The sequence below is a fragment of the Periplaneta americana genome, chromosome 5 (assembly GCF_040183065.1).
Source record: "Periplaneta americana isolate PAMFEO1 chromosome 5, P.americana_PAMFEO1_priV1, whole genome shotgun sequence".
Lineage (NCBI taxonomy): Eukaryota > Metazoa > Arthropoda > Insecta > Blattodea > Blattidae > Periplaneta > Periplaneta americana.
The window spans coordinates 186,276,142-186,299,768 of record NC_091121.1 but is presented as its reverse complement, the minus strand read 5'-3'; the positions used below and the strand labels follow the sequence as shown (position 1 = coordinate 186,299,768).

The window sequence follows — 23,627 nt, the reverse complement described above, 5'->3', positions numbered from 1 at the left end:
TGTCTTCGAATAGTTGACTAAACAACAACGATAGCAGAATTGAAGTAAAATGAGAATTTTTTTTTATTTTAGTAGGTTATTTTATGATGCTTTATCAACATCTTAGGTTATTTAGCGTCTGAATGAGATGAAGGTGATAATGCCAGTGAAATGAGTCCGGGGTCCAGCACCGAAAGTTACCCAGCATTTGCTCGTATTGGGTTGAGGGAAAACCCCGGAAAATACCTCAACCAGGTAACTTGTCCCGACCAGGAATCGAACCCGGGCCACAGTAAAATGAGAATGGCGGAAAACTTTAGTAATCAGAAAAATGTCTATAGTACTGGTGCTCTGCCCACCACATATCGTACCAGGCTGGAATCCCTGTCCTCTATGGTTAAAAGCTATCAGATAGCCGGACTGACTCCTTTCCCTTCTCATTCCTCTGTCCCTTCTCCCTTCATTTCATTCCCGTCTTCCCAATTTCCTATTTCTAGGTTCCATTCCTCATTGCCTTAGTGGTGTATGTTCTCCACCTCATTTCACAGTCAGTTTCATCTTGTTCCTTTCCTTCTCAGTAGCCAAGTGCTGATAACAAGGTGACATCACTGCACATTACAATGTGCTGTTGCTGGCAATTTAAAAGAAAGCACAATGCGAGATAAGTTTACTTCAGTTTATGATGTTAAAATTCTGGTTTTCAAATGCCATTATCGCGTAATTTTGCATTTTGCAATGGTACAAAGAAAAACAGTTATAAAAGGAAGGAGAACGTTCAATTGTCTCAGAACAGTGCACCATGAACCAGCTCTTTGTGTGCATTATCTTCCTACTCATTCAGGTAAGTGGCAATTATTTAGAGCTGAATAAAGATGTGTACAAGTATAGCTGATGACGATTGATTAAAATGTATGAAATAACTTAAGAAGTATAGTATCGCAATGCTACAAGAATATTATGGGATGTTCAAAAAGAGCCAAGTTTTCAGCATCTCTTATATGTGACTAGTTGCAGGAAATGGAACCTAAAGTCGGATTTTTTTGTTGATATTGCATTATGTACTTTTCGAGAAAAATTAAAATTAAAGTTTTCATTTGTTCCCTTAGGAACTATAAGAAAGATTTAGGTATTTAAGAAGCACTGTGTAAAACTACGTCCTAGTGTAGTACTTACTTACTGGCTTTTAAGGAACCCGGAGGTTCATTGCTGCCCTCACATAAGAACGCCATTGGTCCCTATCCTGAGCAAGATTAATCCAGTTTCTGTCATCATATCCCACCTCCCTCAAATCCATTTTAATATTATCTTCCCATCTACGTCTCGGCCTCCCGAAAGGTCTTTTTTTCCTCTGGCCTCCAAACTAACACTCTATATGCATTTCTGGATTCCCCTATACGTGCTACATGCCCTGCCCATCTCAAACGTCTGGATTTAATGTTCCTAATTATGTCAGGTGAAGAATACAATGCGTGCAGTTCTGTGTTGTGTAACTTTCTCCATTCTCCTGTAACTTCATCCCTCTTAGCCCCAAATATTTTCCTAAAAACCTTATTCTCAAAAACCCTCAATCTCTGTTCCTCTCTCAAAGTGAGAGTCCAAGTTTCACAGCCATACAGAACAACCGGTAATATAACTGTTTTATAAATTCTAACTTCCAGATATTTTTACAGCAGACTAGATGACAAAAGCTTCTCAACCGAATAATAACAGGCATTTCCCATATTTATTCTGCGTTTAATTCCCTCCCGAGTATCATTTATATTTGTTACTGCTGCTCCAAGATATTTGAACTTCTCCACCTCTTCAAAAGATAAATTTCCAATTTTTATATTTCCATTTCGTACAATATTCTCGTCACGAGACATAAGCATATACTTTGTCTTAACGGAATTTACTTCCAAACCTATCTCTTTAACGTCCTAGTGTAGTATGTAAAAAAGCCTACAGATAGCGCCAAGATGTCAAAACATAGAAATGCAGTTTTTACATTGCAAATTCGTTATTTGTTCTCCTGTAAAATTTCCTTTCACGACTTTAGGTCCCTTTCGCGCAACGGGTCACATATGAAGAGAAAAATGAACTGACATCATCAGACCTGATCTTACATACAAGCCATTAGCAAGTACGACCAGGTCTGATTTATATCAACCTGTGTAGTCTTTCCTCCAAATTGCTGCACTGGACGAATTTCATCCATATTCAATATCTACAAGTTAATTCGCTTCGAAAGTATGAACATGAATTATCATCATTATTAGGTAGTTGACAAATAACAGTACGAGTAAGGTATTCATTTGAAGAAAATAGGTAACACAAATAGCAAACTCACTAGGAATTAATTCTAATGATTTTCGGTAATTGGTTAGAAGATGGACTTAAGACTTGAAAATGGCTTTTCGTCTGCTAAATGTGATGTCAATATCAATAATTAAGAGTAATAAACAATGGCTGATGTTTCTTCTTGTCAAGCAGTACATCTCACTTGACGATATGTGTCAAGAGGAAAAAACAACTGTTTGTATGCATCTGATTAGTGTGATATGTAGCTGATCGGCGATGTATGCAATGGAGGGGGAAAGGAACTGGCCACCCCCCATCATCTCCTGGCCTAGTTGCCTCATAAATGGTGTCATGTTGGTATCACTTGTAAGGTTCAGACCTGTCTTCAGACAGTTGACTAAACAACAGCAATGTTTTTCAACAAGGAACAATGCCGAATGAAATAGGATAGACTGTATGTTTTAAAAAATATTGACTGAAAGCGACTGATACTGTACCGGTATCTACAAAATTGTACGGTACTTTAACACAAAATGTCTTCATAGATACACTATCATAGAACATATCTTCTCTCGTGTATTATTTTACTAATAACCGTGAAAGCATACATTTAAAATGATGGAAGACAAAACATTAGTACCACAAGACAATTTCTCCGAATATTGTCTTTTTTTGACACAATTTCTTCCTGGACTCGCCAGGATTTTAAGCCAGCAATTTGGCTCGGAATGCTAATCCACTAGCCATTCTGATCACGGTATTTCATTCAAATACATTAAGTCCCCCTATTTAATATACCGGTTAGAATTAGCAGTATTAAAATATATATTACAAGAACAATACATACATTTATACTTATATACTGTACTGTATCTTCTTTTCAGATTTCTCTTACCTTTAGTTGGATTTTTGGTCGTAAGTATTACTTTCATTAAATACTCTACTTTTGCATAAGTCTATCTAATGGTAAAGATAACACAGGATTACAGTTTGTATCTTATTATGGAAAACCACAACCACTATCATCACCAAGTTATCTCGGTGGTCTTGCAGTTATCATGTAGGCCATTGATCAGAGGTTCGCAGGTTCATATCTGGCCAAGGACGATAGATTTTAAGGAGAAAAATTACGCTGGGTTCAATATCCCAGATTTATGGCAGGTACAAAACTCTGTGCCTGATAAGAGAGTTCCACAAAAAAAAAAAAAAAAAAATTGCCCATTTTTTTGCACAGGTTGAAATTCAACGCTAAATAAGATCTACAGTTGAAAGCATCATTAAATAAAATACTAGCGGTACTACCACATTAAAATCAGTAGCAACATTATAACCATAATTAAAATAGTAACTTTTGCCATCCAAAGATGTTTTATTCGTTGGGCCTATCTCTAATAAAATCTCTTTCGAAGTTCTTTGCTCCCATATTTTCTCAATTTCAATTACATTACTATGAGTTTATTTTTATTGTCTGTGTCTTGTTTCAGTGTCTGTATTCTTTCTTTTTTATGAATCACTGTTTCATTTCATTTATGTTTCAATCCTAAAGGTAACTTAGAAATGCTTTCTTTTCACACTATTTGAACATGACAAAACCGCAGGAAGTTTTTGCTATAACAATGATGCTGAAGACTTCACCACAGTAGGCCTATATATTTAACATGTTAATCTGTCCTTTTCCAGAAACCTGCAACTATGAGGGATATTTTCAAATAGACTGCAACACCTGTCAGTGTATCACACGCTTTTCGACAGCTTGCACAGAAAATGAATGCTAGGTATGAAAATCAAAATCTTCATTAATTATTATTTTGTAAGATTTTACAAATTTAAAAAACGACAGAAATATACGATGAAAGAGTAATGGAACGGAGAAAAATTCTCTCCGGCACCGGGATTTGAACCCGGGTGGCTTAGTGGATAAAGCATCAGCACGTAGAGCTGAAAACCCGGGTTAAAATCACGGCGCCGGAGAGAATTTTTCTTCGTTCCATTACTCTTTCATCGTATGATGACGCAGAATACCTGCATGGAAATATCATATGTACTTCGGGACATTAAATAATATATATGATATGCGTAAATCACTTCGTGATTTAAGACGGCGCTTATTCCGTCGGATCCCGGCCAACTAGTCACTCATATCGAGAGCACCTCAGCACATGTGTGGACTTCGGTCCTGCGTTCATAGACATCTATGACGTAGTGCAGAGGGCGGCCACTAGAGGGAACCCAAGAGTTGGAGCTTAATCTGAGACGATTCTAACCAGTGTCGGAGTTGTATCCGGTGTGGCTTAGTGGATAAAGCATCGGCACGTAGAGCTGAAAACCCGGGTTCAAATCCCGGCGCCGGAGAGAATTTTTCTCTGTTCCATTACTCTTTCATCGTATGATGACGCAGAATATCTGCATGGAAATATCATATGTACTTCGGGACATTAAATAATATATATGATATGCGTAAATCACTTTGTGATTTAAGACGGCGCTTATTCCGTCGGATCCCGGCCAACTAGTCACTCATATCGAGTGCACCTCAGCACATGTGTGGACTTCGGTCCTGCGTTCATAGACATCTATGACGTAGTGCAGAGGGCGGCCACTAGAGGGAACCCAAGAGTTGGAGCTTAATCTGAGATGATTCTAACCGGTGTCGGAGTTGTATCCGGTGTGGCTTAGTGGATAAAGCATCGGCATGTAGAGCTGAAAACCCGGGTTCAAATCCCGGCGCCGGAGAGAATTTTTCTCCGTTCCATTACTCTTTCATCGTATGATGACGCAGAATATCTGCATGGAAATATCATATGTACTTCGGTACATTAAATAATAGACAGAAATATAATCACATAGATATAATTAGGGCTCGGAAGTTGAAGACCTATAAATTCCCTAAAAATACCTTTAAAAAGACCTAAAGATATCCTAAAAAAAGACCTAAAGACTGGAAAAAGGGACGTAAAAAAGTTGATCCAAATAAATTAATAATTTCAGTTTCAATTACATATTTAAAGAAGATAATATTTCAAAAATGCAAAATTCTGGTGGTATGCAATACAGTGTGAAAAACACTTCTACTTTTGCCTATTCTTCATTTTCACTCCTTTCTCCTTAACTTTCGAATTTTTTCTTCATCTCTAACACTCCTAAACCTTTTTCCCATCTTGTTAACTGTGATGCAGAAGTTTTTCTTATTTTCGTGGAACTCTCTTGTTCCCTGTGAGGTACCCCCGAGTATCTGAATACATGACCCTTGTTCAAGATCCTTTCCCCACTTGACTTAATTTTCACTTTGCTTACTCCTAATATTTCTACATTCTACTTTCCCATTTCTTCTATTATTTCCATCTCATTTCTCTTTAAGGTTTTGATATTCCATACTCCTAATTGTATTATCATATTATTGCATTGTCTTTCCATATTGTCCTTTCCTTTCTGAGACCATCTATTGTTTTTTCAATCCATTATACTCTGTACCGGTATGGAGTATTAGCCCAACATTAGACACCAGTGGTTGTCCTTTCAGCATCTGGAGCCAGTGCTCGATTTTCTCTCGGGATTATCTCCTCGAACCTCTGTGATCCCTCTACTATCACTGCAAGGCAACAGTAGTTGGTTTTTTATTTTATTTTATTGGGTTATTTTACGATGCTGTATCAACATCTTGGTTATTTAGCGTCTGAATGAGATGAAGGTGATAATGCCGGTGAAATGAGTCCGGGGTCCAGCACCTAAAGTTACCCAGCATTTGCTCATATTGGGTTGAGGAAAAACCCCGGAAAAAACCTCAACCAGGTAACTTGCCCCGACCGGGAATCGAACCCGGGCCACCTGGTTAGTTGGTTTTTGTCCACCCCTGCTATTTATTTCCCTGGTACAGCACTCACCATATCTGATGAATATTTCAAGGATAAAAAATTACATACAGCAGAACCTCTATTATCCGTGGTAATGAAGGGTGTGGAATGAACGTTTAATAGAAAAAATCGGATAATCCGTACCATATAAGGTTTTCATAAATTAAGTGCATAATACAGTTTCCCAATTTCCTCCCTGGTCTTGTGTTTTTAACCTGCCAGGTAGTGGATCAGAAGTTCACTAGTTTAAGTCTGGTTTTCAATGACGGATTTTTAAGGGCCAAGGAAACTCCTTATGAAGACTGTCAGTGGAAAGATACGAATAGTAGGTCTACAGGTCTCCTGTTGTAGATTTACATACTTATTACACTTTATATTTGTTTTTAATTAAATCGTGCACAGTTGTAATTCCTATTTCGTATTCTGATGCGAGATAAACCACAGTTTCTCTTTTCTCAAATCACTCAATTACTTGCACTATTTTTCGTAGCACAACTCCTTTTCTTTGACATTTGTGGAAGGCATTTTGCATAGAATTTAGACCCCTTGAAGAGTAGACCATACTGTATAAAAGTAAAAGTTTGTAAAAACACTTTGTAGAAAAAATTCGTACTACTATAATGTACAGTACTTCATATTTTTTTCTGCAGCAAAAAAAGAGAGAGAGAGAGAGAGAGAGAGAGAGAGAGAAAGACAGTCGGATAATTCACCAATTGGTTAATAGGGTGACGGAAAATAGGGGTTTACTGTACTTCATTCCATGAAATTCATGAAGAAAGTTGTTGTTGTTTTCTAATACCAGGCATTTGACAATGAAGTCATTTGACCTCTGGCACTCCAATATTTTTCAAAGATATTATCATGGTCAGCCACTGAAGCACAGATTTTGAGGTGTACCGAATCCATTTCTTGGTTTGAGTTGCACAATGGGCAGTTAGGGGACTGATATATTCCAATTCTATGCAGGTGTTTGGCCAAACAGTCATGGCCTGTTGCCAATCTAAATGCAGCTACAGACGATTTTCGTGGTAAATCGGGAATTAACTGTGGATTTTGATGCAGAGAGTTCCATTTTTTCCCTTGAGATTGTGTTATCAAATTTTGTTTGTTGAAGTCTAAGTATGTAGATTTAATAAATCTCTTCACAGAGTAATACGTAGATTTAGTAACAGGTCTGTAAGTAGCAGTGCTCCCCTTCTTTGCTAAAGCATCAGCATTCTCGTTTCCCAGGATTCCACAATGGGATGGTATCCATTGGAATACAATTCTTTTATTGAGTGATATTAATTGAGAGAGCATTTTAGTTATTTCTGCTGTTTGAGATGAAGGTGTGTGTTTAGAGACGATTGATAGAATAGCTGCTTTGGAGTCTGACAATATAACTGCATTCCTAAATTTATTGATGTGGCATAGAAGATTCCTGAGACTTTCCCTTATTGCAATGATTTCACCATCAAAACTTGTTGTTCCATATCCAAGAGATCTATAAAGTGAGAAGAGACAGCACGTAACACCTGCACTGGCACCTTGTTCTCTGGAGATCAAGGATCCGTCGGTGTATAAATGAAGCCAGTTTTGTGGAGGGTACCTAATATTAATTGTCTCTGAAGACAATTGTTTCAGTAGTTCAGTGTTTACTTCTGATTTCAGTATTTCTTCTGTTAAATTTAGATTATATTCTATATTTAATTTGTAAGTTGTCTTTTAAATTCGGGATATTGATTTTCTGTTTTAATTCTTGAACAATGGATATGAAACTTTTTTGAGTTTTCAATCTACAGAGAGGACTGTATGAATGCCAATTATTTCCTGGTAATCTGATAAGTTTTTCATATTGAATCAGTGCTTTTTCTTCTATTGTCATTTTGATGCTGTTAATATTAGTGAGGAGTCTCATAGAATCTATTGGAGTTGTTTTGATTCCACCAGTAATGAGCCTGAGAGCTTGGTTTTGAACATATTCTATTTCGTTTATGAAAGGTGAAGTAATCAAAATTTCTCCGCAGTATGTCAGCACTGGCTGTATAAACATTTTGTATGTAGTGTTCAAAGTATTCCTAGAGCATCCCCATTTCTTTCCTGCTAGTCTTTTTAGAAGGGAGAATCTTTTACGAGCTTTTTCAGAAATGTATTTCATATGGTTGCTCCATGTTAACTTACTATCGAAAATAACTCCAAGATATTTGGATTCATAAGTCCTAGGAAGGTGTTGGCCATTGTATTGGAAGAAAGTAAGTTATATCAATCAGCACATAATAACTTCTCTAAGCTGGGGATATAGTTTTCAATTCTAAGTACAGTTTTTGTTGAACAATGACGTCATTTCGAGAGATTTTTCAAAGTGCGTCAGTTTGTTGTGTCAATATTTCTTCTTCTTCTTCTTCTTCTTCCTCTTCTTCTTCTTCCATTCAAAAAATATATGTGTGTTTTTTTAACATTTCATTGACTTTCTGTATGCTCCATTACATAATAATATTACATGTACTTTCTTTCCTTTGTCACTCAATTACAAAATTACATTTAGGCCTATATAACCTTAATTTACTAGCCTTCAAAGTATTTCCTATGCAAAAATTTGTAGCTGCCAAAGTTCATATTATTTATATAGATAGAAACTGTGTTAGGTAATACTAAATTACATTTTCTACATTTACATAAGCTTAATTTTCGAGCCTGTTAAGTTATTTCCAGTGCAATAATTTGTAATTTACCAAAAATGTATTTTGTGTGTGTGTGCGTGTATGTGTGTGCGTGCGTGTGCGTGTCATATCATGTTATGACCAATATATAAGGTAATTATTACAGAAAGTTTTCTTTATGTGCAGATGTCCACATCACGACTGAAAATGAAGACATAACAACTGGAGAATTTTCTCACCTTAAATCACATATTAATGTATACACCGGTACCTGATTTAAAAGTAATACTGTGATATTTATTCGAAGTGTGATATGTTTTCCACGACTTATAAGAACACTGTTAGGGTCGAATTCATAGTCGTCACTTATAAAATGAGGAAACATTTAAGTAATGAGCATTTCCTTAGCACTTATTTCAGATCGTATTGCAGAGACGCTACTCTTTCATATGCCCTGAGCATTCCCTTGACATCGAAAGAAATATGGCAACATGGCTAGACGTGAGTGCTTTCCTACATTCAATTGTTTTCCAGTGCCTTCAAATTGTTAAATCGGCATTATTATCGTACACAAATACAGAAGTAAATATTATAGAGCTAAAAATTATACAAGATGTCCAGAAAGCATTTTACAGAAAAGACAGAAGTGAGCTAAGATAACTAGTTATCAAATATGGAGATATCGTCGAAAGTAAAGAAAAATTGATAATTGTTCTTTCCAAAAGAAGAAATTGACATGGAACAAAATTGCAGTTGAGTTTAATGCAAACTGCGGAAATATTCCTGTAAGTAAATCATTTAAATTTATTTTTCAGTTATTTTTATGATAAACAAAGTGGAAATGATATAATTACGCAAATTTTAACAGCTTATTCCTTGGGTAGAATACAAACAAAAATGCAAATAACACTTTGTTGGGACGTGAATACATTTCGAAAAAAATGCCACTTAAATCTAGCTGAAATGCTGCTGTATCATAAAATCTCAAAGCAACCGGTAAGCCTCATGGTTGTATTGTGAATTGCAATGAGAGACACCAGAATATTCACAACAGTGTTCTTGTCGAAACGGTATCTCCTCTTAAATTGTTGATCATTATACATTTCTAAAGGGTTCTCCATATCTCTGATATATCTTTTGCTTGCCGAAACTCAATAAATTAAATTAAATCATAATCATCATCCATTGTATACCGAATCAGCTGATTACAATGCATATGAGGAAACACTTAAGTAAGCTGACAAGCTGCCTTATTTGAATAAGTGTTCACTTCAATGGGATTTATGAATTGGAAATTATTATAAGCAACTGCTTAAGTGTTTCCTTACAATAAGTGTTGACTATGAATTCGGCCCTTAATCATTATATGAATACATGAAACGTACAATTTTCTGATAACAATGTAAGCCTAATGTCAACTTAGTGGATAATCATAATGCAATGTTGAAGGAATGCTTTTTTGCACTTTATTAACATTAAATTATATACCGGTAACTATGTTACTGTGTCTTAAAACAATGAACATTATGTTATACTACTTCTTTCTTGGACAAAGATTTTAAATTTATTGTTTCAATGAAAAATACAATTTCTATGTTATATATTACAAGGAAAAGATATTGTTTTGAATGGAAGTTAATTATGTAAAACAAAATATATGAAGACAAATTATACTGGCAGCAAAATTTGCAGTCCCCATTTTCTTAATTAATGTACTCACCTTCCACTTTCCTAAGGAAACACGCCAGTTAAATGCATATACATGAAACTGGTAATCTAATTATAGATGAAGTTCACACCCATCGCCCAAAATAGTGACTGGTTATACCAACAATTTTTGCTATTGTGTGGAACAACTGGTTAGAAGTGACTCACTGTATGAGTAATATGAATTATGTGATTTTGTTTCATTTTACAAAATATTGTGCCATAAACATCAACTAAAGTATATACATAACAATGAGTTTAAAAAATAAGTTTCTTATTTCGTAGTAATTTATGGATACAAGAAAATTCCAATTTCAATAACATATAATTAACATCTTCACTTGAAAAATGACGACATAGGTTCATTATAAGTCGATACAAGTCAAATAACATTACAACAGACAGTAAAGAAAGTGTAATCATTACATATTATGATTATAATATCTAATGGGTGAATAGATTGTCGAGAATACTTACAATCTATCACCTATTTAATCTCAGCCATTCTATTAACTCTGCAACGACGAATATTTTCAACAAACGATAAGGATATTGGAACTTAATATTTTATGTTTGATGCCTGATCAGGTATAGTAAGAACATCATTAAGAATAGACCTATTAATTCGTCAGTGGAATAATATTTACTTACCTACAAATGGCTTTCAAGGAACCTGGAGGTTCATTGCCGCCCTCACATAAGTCTGCCATTGGTCCCTATCCTGAACAAGATTAATCCAGTCTCTACTATCATATCCCACTTCCTTCAAATCCATTTTTATATTATCCTCCAATCTATGTCTCGGTCTCCCCAAAGGTCTTTTTCCCTCCGACCTTCCAACTAACACTCTATATGCATTTCTGGATTCGCCCATACGTACTACATGCCCTGCCCATCTCAAACATCTGGATTTAATGTTCCTAATTATGTCAGGTGAAGAATACAATGCGTGCAGTTCTGTGTTGTGTAACTTTCTCCTTTGCCCTGTAACTTCTTTCCTCTTAGCCCCAAATATTTTCCTAAGCACCTTATTCTCAAACACCCTTAACCTCTATTCCTTTCTCAAAGTGAGGATCCAAGTTTCACAACCATACAGAACAACCGGTAATATAACTGTTTTATAAATTCTAACTTTCAGGTTTTTTGACAGCAGACTAAATGACAAAAGCTTCTCAATGGAATAATAAAACCCATTTCCCATACTTATTCTGTGTTTAATTTCCTCCCAAGTGTAATTTATATTTCTTACTGTTGTTCCAAGATATTTGAATTTTTCCACCTCTTCAATGGATAAATTTTCAATTTTTATATTTCCATTTCATACAATATTCTCGTCACGAGACATAATCATATACGTACATTGTCTTTTCGGGATTTACTTCCAAACAGCCTCCACATATGGAGGGTAGCTGCGAATATATTGAATACGCAGACAGCAGATGAGGGGTGGTTCTTCAGCTTGGAGGTTGGGCGAAGGGCTAACAACCCATCACCATAAAAAAAACAGCTTGTTACGAAACCCCAAAATAAGCCTCATTAAGAATATTAAACTTTTTAACAGTTTACCTATTCATATAAGGGAATTACCCATTAATGCTTTTAAGCATAAGCTCAAGACATTATTGATTTTAAACCCTTTGTATAGTTCAGATGAATTTTATAATATTAATTTTTAATGTTTTTATTGACGTTGTTATGCATTATTTGTAATGTCTTCAGCATTAATAAAGTGTCTGTCTGTCTCACTGTCTGTCTGTCTATTAATTCGTTAGTAGAGTAGTAGATATTAAACATTTTACTGTAAATATTTCATTTCTTATTAAAAATGTTCCATTAATAAATGAAATGTGATATGATCTAACAGCAATCCAGCTGTCAGCCGAGTTGCTTGTAGACTCTTCTTATGCAAAAGCTTGTTATAGATGATATACTATGCAGTAGCGATAATTTGACACATCACAAATGAACAAGTAAAATATTACCAAATATAAGCAGTTAAAACATCAATTATCCACCCAAATTAACAAAGGAGATAACGAAACTGCCTTCCTTCTTGTTCCAAACATTTGTCGCATCTGTCAAGGCAGCCGTTTCAGCTGGCTTACGAAACCAGATTTTTCTACTTACATAGCTCCCCAAATTAATCACGATGTTGGGTGAGCAGCGATCCCATGCAATGACCAAAATCTGATGAGAACATGTCTTCACCCATGAGGAGTTAATGCACTTTGCATTCCATACTGCTAGTCCAAGGCAGGATGCCTCAGACCATGCAGCTAAGGCACGGAAGGTCATGAGTGTTTATGTCTCAATAAAAGATAAAGCTCACTGACCATGAAAAGGTGACGAGAGAACCGTTAAATATGTCGGATTTTTTTTGTCATTTTATTCTCCATTTAGAATTGTCGCTGTTTATCGTATATTTGAAATAAATGAAGAGGAAAATAGTGCTTCTATTCTTACTGTGACATTCTTTCAGCATTATTCACTCGTTTATCAGAAATCATCGAACTTTCACAGACTACTGGTAAATAGTCATCATTTCTACATAAAGATAAGAGCCCATCCATTTTCGTTTGTAGATAAAAACATGAAAAGTAGTCGCTCTCTAATTATATGTATAAATACAAAGGTCTGTATGAACAGAGAAAATCCCTGACTTACCATTCAGTAAACCACTGCGTTAAAAATTAATATTTCTAAACCTCTCGCAACTTTTATTGCCAATAACTCGGCAACCTTCGAGCATTACATAATGTACCATGAATTGAAATTCCACCCAAAACAGTATCAACAAAACCGGTGAACTAAAACAATTTCCTCTACTTACTTGAAATAAATATTGAACTGTGATCTTCATTTTTAGATTAATTACTCACTTCATATTTTTTATTAATAAAGAATCAGTCTTCATTTATTATGTTAGAAATTTAATTTTTCAGTCGTTGACTTTACTACATTATATATTTTGTTAGGTGTTAACCTTTACATAATAAATTGTGTGATGTATGAACGTTTTCGTTGACCATGTCAACATCATCAGATACACTCTTGTCATTTTACAATATCAATACTCTCAATGTTATCTACACAATTCACATACAATACATGTTTACTGTCATATGAAGGTAAAACCTATTAAAAAATTATATGGATTAGTTTTATAATGTTGAATTGTGGATACCCCAACTGTTAACAATTAAAATATACTTATATTATCATGGGTATATTCTTTGCAAATCATCACATGTGAACGATAATATGAACGATGTAATGATATGAAGCTAAAAGTAAGATAAAATATAAAAATGATGAGCTAACTCTACTTAATGCTTTACTATGCATGTGAGGATTTGCAAATTACAATATTTTGTTACAAGGTATTCACTTTTCCATATCATAGTATAAAATTCTGGCCTGTTATAACTGCCTATATTTTGTAGATCTTGGTGTTATTGTTTATGCCAATATGTTGGGTTTAAACTGTTTGTAATTAATCAGATGGTGGGCGTATGTTCTGTTGTTGTTCATGTTACACTGAAAATAATCAAAGTCGTAGGTAGTTAATCTAATTTTGAAACTGATGGATTTGATTTTAATAATTGTAATGTATTAAATGAAACTTTTTTAATAATCAAAGTCGTAGGTAGTTAATCTAATTTTGAAACTGATGGATTTGATTTTAATAATTGTAATGTATTAAATGAAATTGTTTCAAAATTAGATTAACTACCTACGACTTTGATTATTTTTCAGTGTAACATGAACAACAACAGAACATACGCCCACCATCTGATTAATTACAAACAGTTTAAACCCAACATATTGGCATAAACAATAACACCAAGATCTACAAAATATAGGCAGTTATAACAGGCCAGAATTTTATACTATGATATGGAAAAGTGAATACCTTGTAACAAAATATTGTAATTTGCAAATCCTCACATGCATAGTAAAGCATTAAGTAGAGTTAGCTCATCATTTTTATATTTTATCTTACTTTTAGCTTCATATCATTACATCGTTCATATTATCGTTCACATGTGATGATTTGCAAAGAATATACCCATGATAATATAAGTATACTTTAATTGTTAACAGTTGGGGTATCCACAATTCAACATTATAAAACTAATTCATATAATTTTTTAATAGGTTTTACCTTCATATGACAGTAAACATGTATTGTATGTGAATTGTGTAGATAACATTGAGAGTATTGATATTGTAAAATGACAGAGTGTATCTGATGATGTTGACATGGTCAATGAAAACGTTCATACATCACACAATTTATTATGTAAAGGTTAACACCTAACAAAATATATAATGTAGTAAAGTCAACGACTGAAAAATTAAATTTCTAACATATTCACAGACTTTTCTGAAAATTACGCAAAATGAATTGCAAAATATTCATTTATTATATTTAATTTTCATGAGATTATGATGTTGTAATTAACAATAATTGTTAACCAATTATTAGTTTAAGAAATTTAAATAAATAAATAAATATGAATTTCAATGTACTTTATCTTCTTTTGTTATCACAAATACTTTTGTAATATAAAATTGTCAATGAAGCAGCTAATGTCCTACATCAATCAATGGTAGCCACTGTTAAGGTCTGAATTTTAGAGACATACAATTTTACAATCTTGTTTTTAATCCACATTAAAATTGGTTTTCTTAAGATACCGGTACTACAATGATTTATCATTATAGGATAAGAGCTGTTTTCATAACCAACGAACCTAAATGATTCCCATATGCTGCCAATTCCACAGTCTTTATGAACTACCAGTACTCATGTTTTTACAGGACCAAAATTATGGTTCAGCAAGGAATATTTTAAACTTCAATATCTCAGGATACAGAACCATAGCAGAAGCAGTGAGATTCTTATAAAATAATTGTTACATTTCTGTTACTTAAAAAGGATTAGGCAAAAATTGTTTATTGACTATGTTTAGATAAAATCTATACATAACCCCTTTCTCTTACTGTTAGTACATAGCTAATCAGTGCACACAACAATCACTCTCAATGTATTGTTATCCCAACTGTGTAATTATTTACAAATAATATCTTTAAAAATTGCTGTCAGATTTTATAATTCAACGAACTCAATGGTTGGATGTAATTCAAAGATTCTACTGTTATAAAGTGCATACATTTTTTATCTTTCCAAACTAGCAGAAGTACTGGGTGTTCAGTTCAAAATGTGTCTTGGCTCGCTGTACGCCGTCATGTGGCTAGTTGATGAGCCTAGAGAATTCAATCTTCCTACACTTCCGCAGCTCAGGTGTATAACCTAAGAGGCAGAGAAGTTGGCTAGCAAGTACGGCGTTCATTCTGAAGAGTACGTACCGATACGTAAGATAACGCCGGTAGTGGCAGGAATGTGAACTGTTTGGAAATACGTACTGTCGGGATATGGGGAGAGGGTTAAGACGATTACTTACGTATTTGTTGACATTAACTTCGACGGTCAACATGGACACGGAGCATTTGATTTGTGTTGTGGAATGTTACCGTACGCAACCGATGATAACAAATACCCTGCGTACGACTTGCCGGCGCAAAACACAGTTCGAAAGAGGTTATGGTAGCACACAGACCGTACAGACCGCCATCTGTTGCTACGACGTTCAAGTTATACCATACACGTTCTCAAGTTCAGATTGAAGAACGCCTTAAATAATAGGCAACTTCTCTAACATATCAGCTGAAACTCGCTTCAAATTGGTGACCCAACAACAGTGACGTCATGACACACTTTGAAATGAACACCCAGTAGAGTGGTAGCAGAACACGTAAGATAAACCATAGAAAGGACAGTTTTTCAACAATTTGAAATTGTGAAAGTGCTAAATAATGCTACCTTTTCAAAAAGATGCACATCTAAACATATTTTGTTTCACACAACGTGTTGGCTATTTCTTCTCCTTTTTAATTTTGCTACATTAAGTACTGATGTACAGCTAATCCTTGCTTGTTATGATAACTTCGTCGGAGATTTTCACGGCAATTGTTCTAATTGAGCATTAATATCATCCAACTTTTCCTCTATTAAAACATTATGTCTTCATCTTTTTTTCTTGTCCAGTACTGGTCTCATAGTTTTGAATTGAAAAATTTATCAGACCAGCTCTAACCTATCCTCTTCAAACAGCTCATGTCAGTAAAATTCTTAAACAGTTTCTAAATAAGACCGATAATATGATTCGAAGTGCTGTAAAACAAATTCTGCAGCTTCCTAGCGACCCACCTAACAGCATCCCAACCATGGTAGCGCCAGTTCGAGCTCTTCCAGGACATCCCATTGCAGACACTGTAGTGAGTTTGAATCCTACCTCATGTGCTTGGGAGAAATATTGAGAATAAAATGACATAACATCATTCGTTCCCTTCTTGCTACTGCTCTCCGAAACAAAGATTTGGAAGTTTATGAAGAAGTTCATTGTTTGGCTGTTCAAGATAGCGTACGGGGGATATATACTGTATATATAAAAGTCAACAATACCTTACTTTCGTAACAAATGCAACGTCCAGAGTATCACAGTAATGTCTTCTGTTAGAGTCATTAGGAACAGTCCCTAATTCTTTTGTAATGTGGCAAAGATATTCAGGACGAAACTGTCCAAAACATAATTAAATACTCAGTAGCCATCTTTAAAAATCACCTATATGGTAAATACTCCACATAATTGTTAAAATTATATATTTGTGATTGACAATCTGTCTTTTTATCTTCAATTTTTATCTATATTTTTTTTATTTCATGTGCCCATTCATGTACAACCATTTTTATAAGTTGTGTGTCATTCCATGCCCATAGGCAAGCCTTGGAAGGTCAGATAGTAAAAATAAAAATAAAAATATATACCAGATAATGAATAACAAATCTAGTTCTTTAAAATTTTCTAACATTAACTCAACACAGATATTATTTTTACTTCTTAACAAATGAAAGCTATTTAAATAGACCTCCCACAACTTAATTTTCATTCTAGATTATTATTACAGAATCATATTTATATTATCACTTAATTGGCTTCTGAAGAGATAAAAACTTGTTGACTGAATACTATTTAATTTTATTTCATCATGAAGTAGAATTTCAAGGATATTTAACCACTGAAACAAAAGCTAATCAGAACGAGGTGGAATAATTTTTAACCTTACACTTCCTAATAATTACATGTAACTGTACTTTCCCACGAAGTTGTGTTGTGCAACGTAATCTGAAGTCCGATAATGGAACTTTCTTCACAGGAAATAATAAAATATGTATGTAACTTTTGAGAACAAATGCAATGAATCTAATCTTAGGTTTACTCAATCAGAAAATAAGTTTTCTATGTATAGAAATAATTGTGTTCCACATGGTCAACAGTGTGCAAGGCTTTTAAAATTCCAACAGGAACTCCAGAATATCACCAAGTGGTGAGAGATGGCCCATAAGACAAGAAATAAGACAACGAAAACTCCAAGATCAAACACAAGTAAACTTCTTGATCTAAATTCGTGATTATAATAACAAGACAACAACTATAACTATGACTGGCTGTGAATGAACAAACAAACGAATGAGTGAATGAACGAAAAAACAAACGCACATCACATCAGTTATAATCTATGCGTTGAACAGACACTTCATAGATAAGGATTTTGCTTTTCGTACACAAGGAAGTTTTACAGTATAGCCATTTTTATTTTTGTTCTAATATCTAAGATATAATACTGTTAATTGTTCTGTAAGAGAGTGTAGCAAGTGTGGAGAATAGTGATATGAACTGAAAGTACGACTGTACTTACCATTGCAACTCTTGTGGCGACATCCACAGAATCCACATCATTGCCATAGATAAATGGGTTGAATCCTGTTGTTGCAGCACTTGTAGGTTGTGGATGTAATTGCGGAACCTGCTCCAACTATAATGTAATAAAACATAATTTACTGTATTTATTGAGTTGACAATAATCAATGAAAAGGATAAAGTTCGTGTCAATTACCATCATGTTTTAAGGCCTACTCTGTTTTCTTCACATATTGATTTTAATACAAGTTTTGTAAAATGAGCAACCAATGCTCAGAAATCTTTGGATGTTTTATGTTCTGTTACTTTTTTAAATTAAGGTAATCTTACTTACTTACTTACTGTCTTTTAAGGAACCCGGAGGTTCTTTGCCACCCTCACATAAGCCCGCCATTGGTCCCTATCCTGAGCAAGATTAATCCAGTCTCTATCATCATATCCCACCTCTCTCAAATCCATTTTAATATTATCTTCCCATCTACGTCTCGGCCTCCCCAAAGGTCTTTTTTCCTCCGGCCTCCCAACTAACACTCTATATGCATTTCTAGATTCGCCCATACGTGCTACATGCCCTGCCCATCTCAAACGTCTGGATTTAATGTTCCTAATTATGTCAGGTGAAGAATACAATGCATGCAGTTCTGTGTTGTGTAACTTTCTCCATTCTCCTGTAACTTCATCCCTCTTAGCCCCAAATATTTTCCTAAGAACCTTATTCTCAAACTCCCTTAACCTATGTTCCTCTCTCAAAGTGAGAGTCCAAGTTTCACAACCATAAAGAACAACCGGTAATATAACTGTTTTATAAATTCTAACTTTCAGATTTTTTGACAGCAGACTGGATGATAAAAGCTTCTCAACCGAATAACAGGCATTTCCCATATTTATTCTGTATTCAATTTCCTCCCGAGTATCATTTATATTTGTTACTGTTGCTCCCAAGTATTTGAATTTTTCCACCTCTTCAAAAGATAAATTTCCAATTTTTATATTTCCATTTCGTACAATATTCTCCTCACGAGACATAATCATATACTTTGTCTTTTCGGGATTTACTTCCAAATCTATCTCTTTACTTGCTTCAAGTCCACACCTGTGGAGTAACGGTCAGTGCGTCTGGCTGCGAAACCAGGTGGCCCGGGTTCGAATCCCAGTCGGGGCAAGTTACCTGGTTGAGGTTTTTTCCGGGATTTTCCCTCAACCCAATACGAGCAAATGCTAGGTAATTTTCGGTCTTGGACCCCGGACTCATTTCACCAGCATTATCACCTTCATATCATTCAGACGCTAAATAACCTAGATGTTGATACAGCGTCGTAAAATAACCCAATAAAATAAAATAAAAATAAAATTACTTGCTTCAAGTAAAATTTCCATGTTTTCCCTAATCGTTTGTGGATTTTCTCCTAACATATTCACGTCATCCGCATAGACAAGCAGGTGATGTAACCTGTTCAATTCCAAACCCTCTCTGTTATCCTGGACTTTCCTAATGGCATACTCTAGAGCAAAGTTAAAAAGTAAAGGTGATAGTGCATCTCCTTGCTTTAGCCCACACTGAATTGGAAACGCATCTGACAGAAACTGACCTTTACAGACTCCGCTGTACATTTCACTGAGACACATTTTAATTAATCGAACTAGTTTCTTGGGAATACCAAATTCAATAAGAATATCATATAAAACTTCTCTCTTAACCGAGTCATATGCCTTTTTGAAATCTATGAATAACTGATGCACTGTACCCTTATACTCCCATTTTTTCTCCATTATCTGTCGAATACAAAATATCTGGTCAATAGTTGATCTATTACGCCTAAAACCACACTGATGATCCCCAATAATTTCATCTACATATGGAGTTAATCTTCTCAAAAGAATATTGGACAAAATTTTGTACGACGTCAACAAGAGTGATATTCCTCGAAAGTTACTACAGTTAGTCTTGTCCCCCTTCTTAAAAATAGGTACGATTATGGACTCCTTCCATTGTTCTGGTACAATTTCCTTTTCCCAAATAGCAGTTACAAGCTTATAACTTTCATCAGATAATGCGCTTCCACCCTCTTGTATTAATTCTGCTGGAATTTGATCGATACCTGGAGACTAATAATTTTTCAGATTTTCTATCGCAAGATATAAGATGATACACAACATTAAGATATATGGATTGTATGCGGAGACTAAGAGGAAGGTGGAAGAGGGGGAAGATTGAGGAATGCTGGGTTTGCAATGTAGGACCTGCCCTTGGGCAGAAAACTAAGAAATTAATGAATAGGTGAGGAGGTGGAGGTGGACGAGGAGGTGGAGGCAGGTGAACAGGAGATGGCGGAGGAGGTGGAGATGAACACGAAAGAGGTGGAGGTGTCCAATGAGGTGCAGTTGGATGATGATGTGAAGAAGACAGGGCAGCAGGATGAGAAGAGATGGAGAGAGAGAAGGTGAGGAAAGAAGAAAAACCAGGAGGAGAAAGAGGACGCAGAGTAGAAGTGCTCACCTGTTGCGAAATAAGGGACTCGCGACGGCTGGCAGCGGCAGACTGCTGTTGGTATGATGCGCTGCGGTACTGAGTAGGCACAATCGGAGAGGACGCGGCTGACATCAGGCTGTCTCGTCGTATCACGCCTGTCATTGTTTCCACCTGCATGGGCTGTGGAGCCATGCCTGACGTCGGTACAGACATGCTGCTGAGAGCCTGTCAGTCGAGAAACCACACTGTACCTCCGTACGACTACAATCAGCCATCTACAACACATCCTAGCTACTACAGTCCCTCTGTTGCACCTTTCATATCACCCACCTTCCGACATAGCCTCTACAATTGAATGGTGAATTTGCAAAACGACTTAAGTCCCTAGAAGTACTATTCAGAAAATTAAAGAAAACTGTTTTTAACCTCGCTGAACCATATATAGTTACAATATAATTTTTTATAAATAAAATATATGTAAGAGAAATAGTTTTATTATAAAAACTCATACTTTTGTATTCTTCTTCAGGTCATAAGGAATTAAGTTGTTCTGCAAATTAACTTCAATCCTGCATCATAATTATTAGGTTACTGACACATAAACATGTTTAACTAAATGTATTTACACCAAAATCATAAAATAACCTTATTGCAATTGTTGAACAACATTATTTTGAACAATTTGTTAATCACAAGAGCACAGACAACTCTCAGGAGTGTTATAACGAGACCACAGCTTAGTTTCATCTTTCAATTCTTTGTTGTCTCCCATCCTATAATGTTTTCGTAAAATGTATTCACGTCTTCTTCAACACCAATATACTTAAGCATTTTACGAATATCTTGAATTTTGGTTTCATTGATCAGGGATAAACCACTGTGTTGGAAATTGTGGAGAAAGAATGATGCTGAAAATGATCAAGAAGTAGAAAGGGACTTGGTTGTGTCATTGGCTGAATAGAACTGCCTACTGAAGGATGCACTGGAAGGAATGGTAAACGTGAGATAAGTTCGGAAAAATTACCAATGACAACAGACAAAAACAATTTGTCAGCTGAGTGTACGATTAAAATTACATATTATGTAAGTTTCTTCAGTACTTGACCGGAAAAACAACTTAAGTCCAGGACTAAAGTCGTTTTACCTCTTAGCCAAATATTCTGCTGCTAATAAAAACTATGCAAAAGTCGTGGATTAAAGTCGTTCTGCTACTAAACGGTGCCCCTTGCACACAGCAACATAATCATGCTCTCAACTCAAAACCCCCAAAATGTGGACGTAAGTCGTTTTGCAAATTCACCATTCAATTATGTCTTATTGTTAAATTTTTCAAACAAATAGGACTGCATTGGCCTTAATACACGATAGATACGCAGTTAAGTCACAAGTTAGTTTCCTCAATCTTTCAACAAGCAATGAATGATTACTTTCTTTGCATCAGTTTCTATTTTCCATATCTATGATGGATAAATTTTATTTCGATTCACATAACACAGTTACCATGTTTTCTCGAATACCCCACACAACTTTCTTCCAAAATATAAAAGAAAAAAATAGTGGTGCGTGGCTTATTCGAAATGAAGTTGGCAACATTACCTGATTTTTTCCCCGCTCCTAAGGTGGTAGCGTATGCCATTATTTTCCCGCGTGTGTATTTAAATTGTTGACATTGTTAAATGGTGAAAACATTCAAGAATGGATAAGTTCGTAATACCAGGTATTTATTATAACTAGAGCTAGGATTCATATGTAGTAAAAGCTAATATTTTTATATATTATTATAATGTACCGAAGTACATATGATATTTCCATGCAGATATTCTGCGTTATCATACGATGAAAGAGTAATGCAAAGGAGAAAAATTCTCTCCGGCGCCGGGATTTGAACCCGGGTTTTCAGCTCTACGTGCTGACGCTTTAACCACTAAGCCACACCGGATTCCACCCTGGCGTCAGAAGAATCGTCTCAGTTTTAAGTTCCAACTCTTGGGTTCCCTCTAGTGGCCGCCCTCTGCACTACGTCATAGATGTCTATGAACCTAGGGCCGAAATCCACACATATGCTGAGGTGCACTCGTAATGAGTGACTAGTTGGCCGGGATCCAACAGAATAAGCGCTGTCTTAAATCACGAGAATTTTTCTCCGTTCCATTACTCTTTCATCGTATGATAACGCAGAATATCTGTATGGAAATATCATACGTACTTCGGTACATTATAATAATATATTTGATATGCGTAAATCACTTTGTGATTTAAGACAGCGCTTATTCCGTCGGATCCCGGCCAACTAGTCACTCATTACGAGTGCACCTCAGCACATGTGTGGACTTCGGTCCTAGGTTCATAGATATCTATGACGTAGTGCAGAGGGCAGTCACTAGAGGGAACCCAAGAGTCGGAACTTAAAACTGAGACGATTCTTCTGACACCGGGGTGGAATCCGGTGTGGCTTAGTGGATAAAGCGTCAGCACGTAGAGCTGAAAACCCGGGTTCAAATCCCGGCGCCGGAGAGAATTTTTCTCCGTTTCATTACTCTTTCATCGTCTAATATTTTTAGTGGGTATAGTTTATAAACATGCAAGCCATGCCCCCACTCCTCATACTTGCCATTCTCGTCATTCAGTACTTCCATTAGTTAGCGCTAAGGGTCTTTAATCCTCTTAACCACCACTTACAAAACAGCGGGGTTTAAAAGCTGCACTGTCTAGTCCTTGTGACTTTTCCTGCATTTCGAGTCTTGTCAACCAGGCTTAAAACCTTCTTAACCGGCATCACATCGACTCAACTATACTCGGCGTCATTCTTAACTCATACTATATATAAATCCCAGCTCTAATTATAACACTACACGGTATCATACAAAATAAAGGT

At 35.5% G+C, this 23,627-nt stretch overlaps 1 protein-coding gene, 1 long non-coding RNA gene and 1 other non-coding gene across 6 annotated transcripts in view; 1 reads left to right on the top strand and 2 right to left on the bottom strand.

Annotated features, from left to right (window-relative positions):
• The window catches only part of Rab3-GEF (Rab3 GDP-GTP exchange factor), a 265,816-nt gene that overhangs the window by 178,272 nt on the left and 63,917 nt on the right, over positions 1-23,627 (bottom strand). For all 4 annotated transcript variants that reach the window (XM_069826882.1, XM_069826883.1, XM_069826884.1 and 1 more), the window contains exons 12-13: positions 20,780-20,977; positions 18,281-18,397 (exon numbers count right to left, since the gene is read on the bottom strand). In XM_069826882.1, the coding sequence (XP_069682983.1) occupies positions 18,281-18,397; positions 20,780-20,977 (315 nt within the window). The remainder of the gene's footprint in view (positions 1-18,280; positions 18,398-20,779; positions 20,978-23,627) is intronic.
• On the top strand, positions 631-9,087 carry LOC138700331 (uncharacterized). Its single transcript, XR_011332328.1, has 4 exons — positions 631-820; positions 3,144-3,174; positions 3,940-4,034; positions 8,936-9,087. It is a non-coding gene; the product is annotated as an uncharacterized lncRNA (long non-coding RNA).
• On the bottom strand, positions 22,620-22,691 carry TRNAY-GUA (transfer RNA tyrosine (anticodon GUA)). Its single transcript has one exon. It is a non-coding gene; the product is annotated as a tRNA-Tyr (tRNA).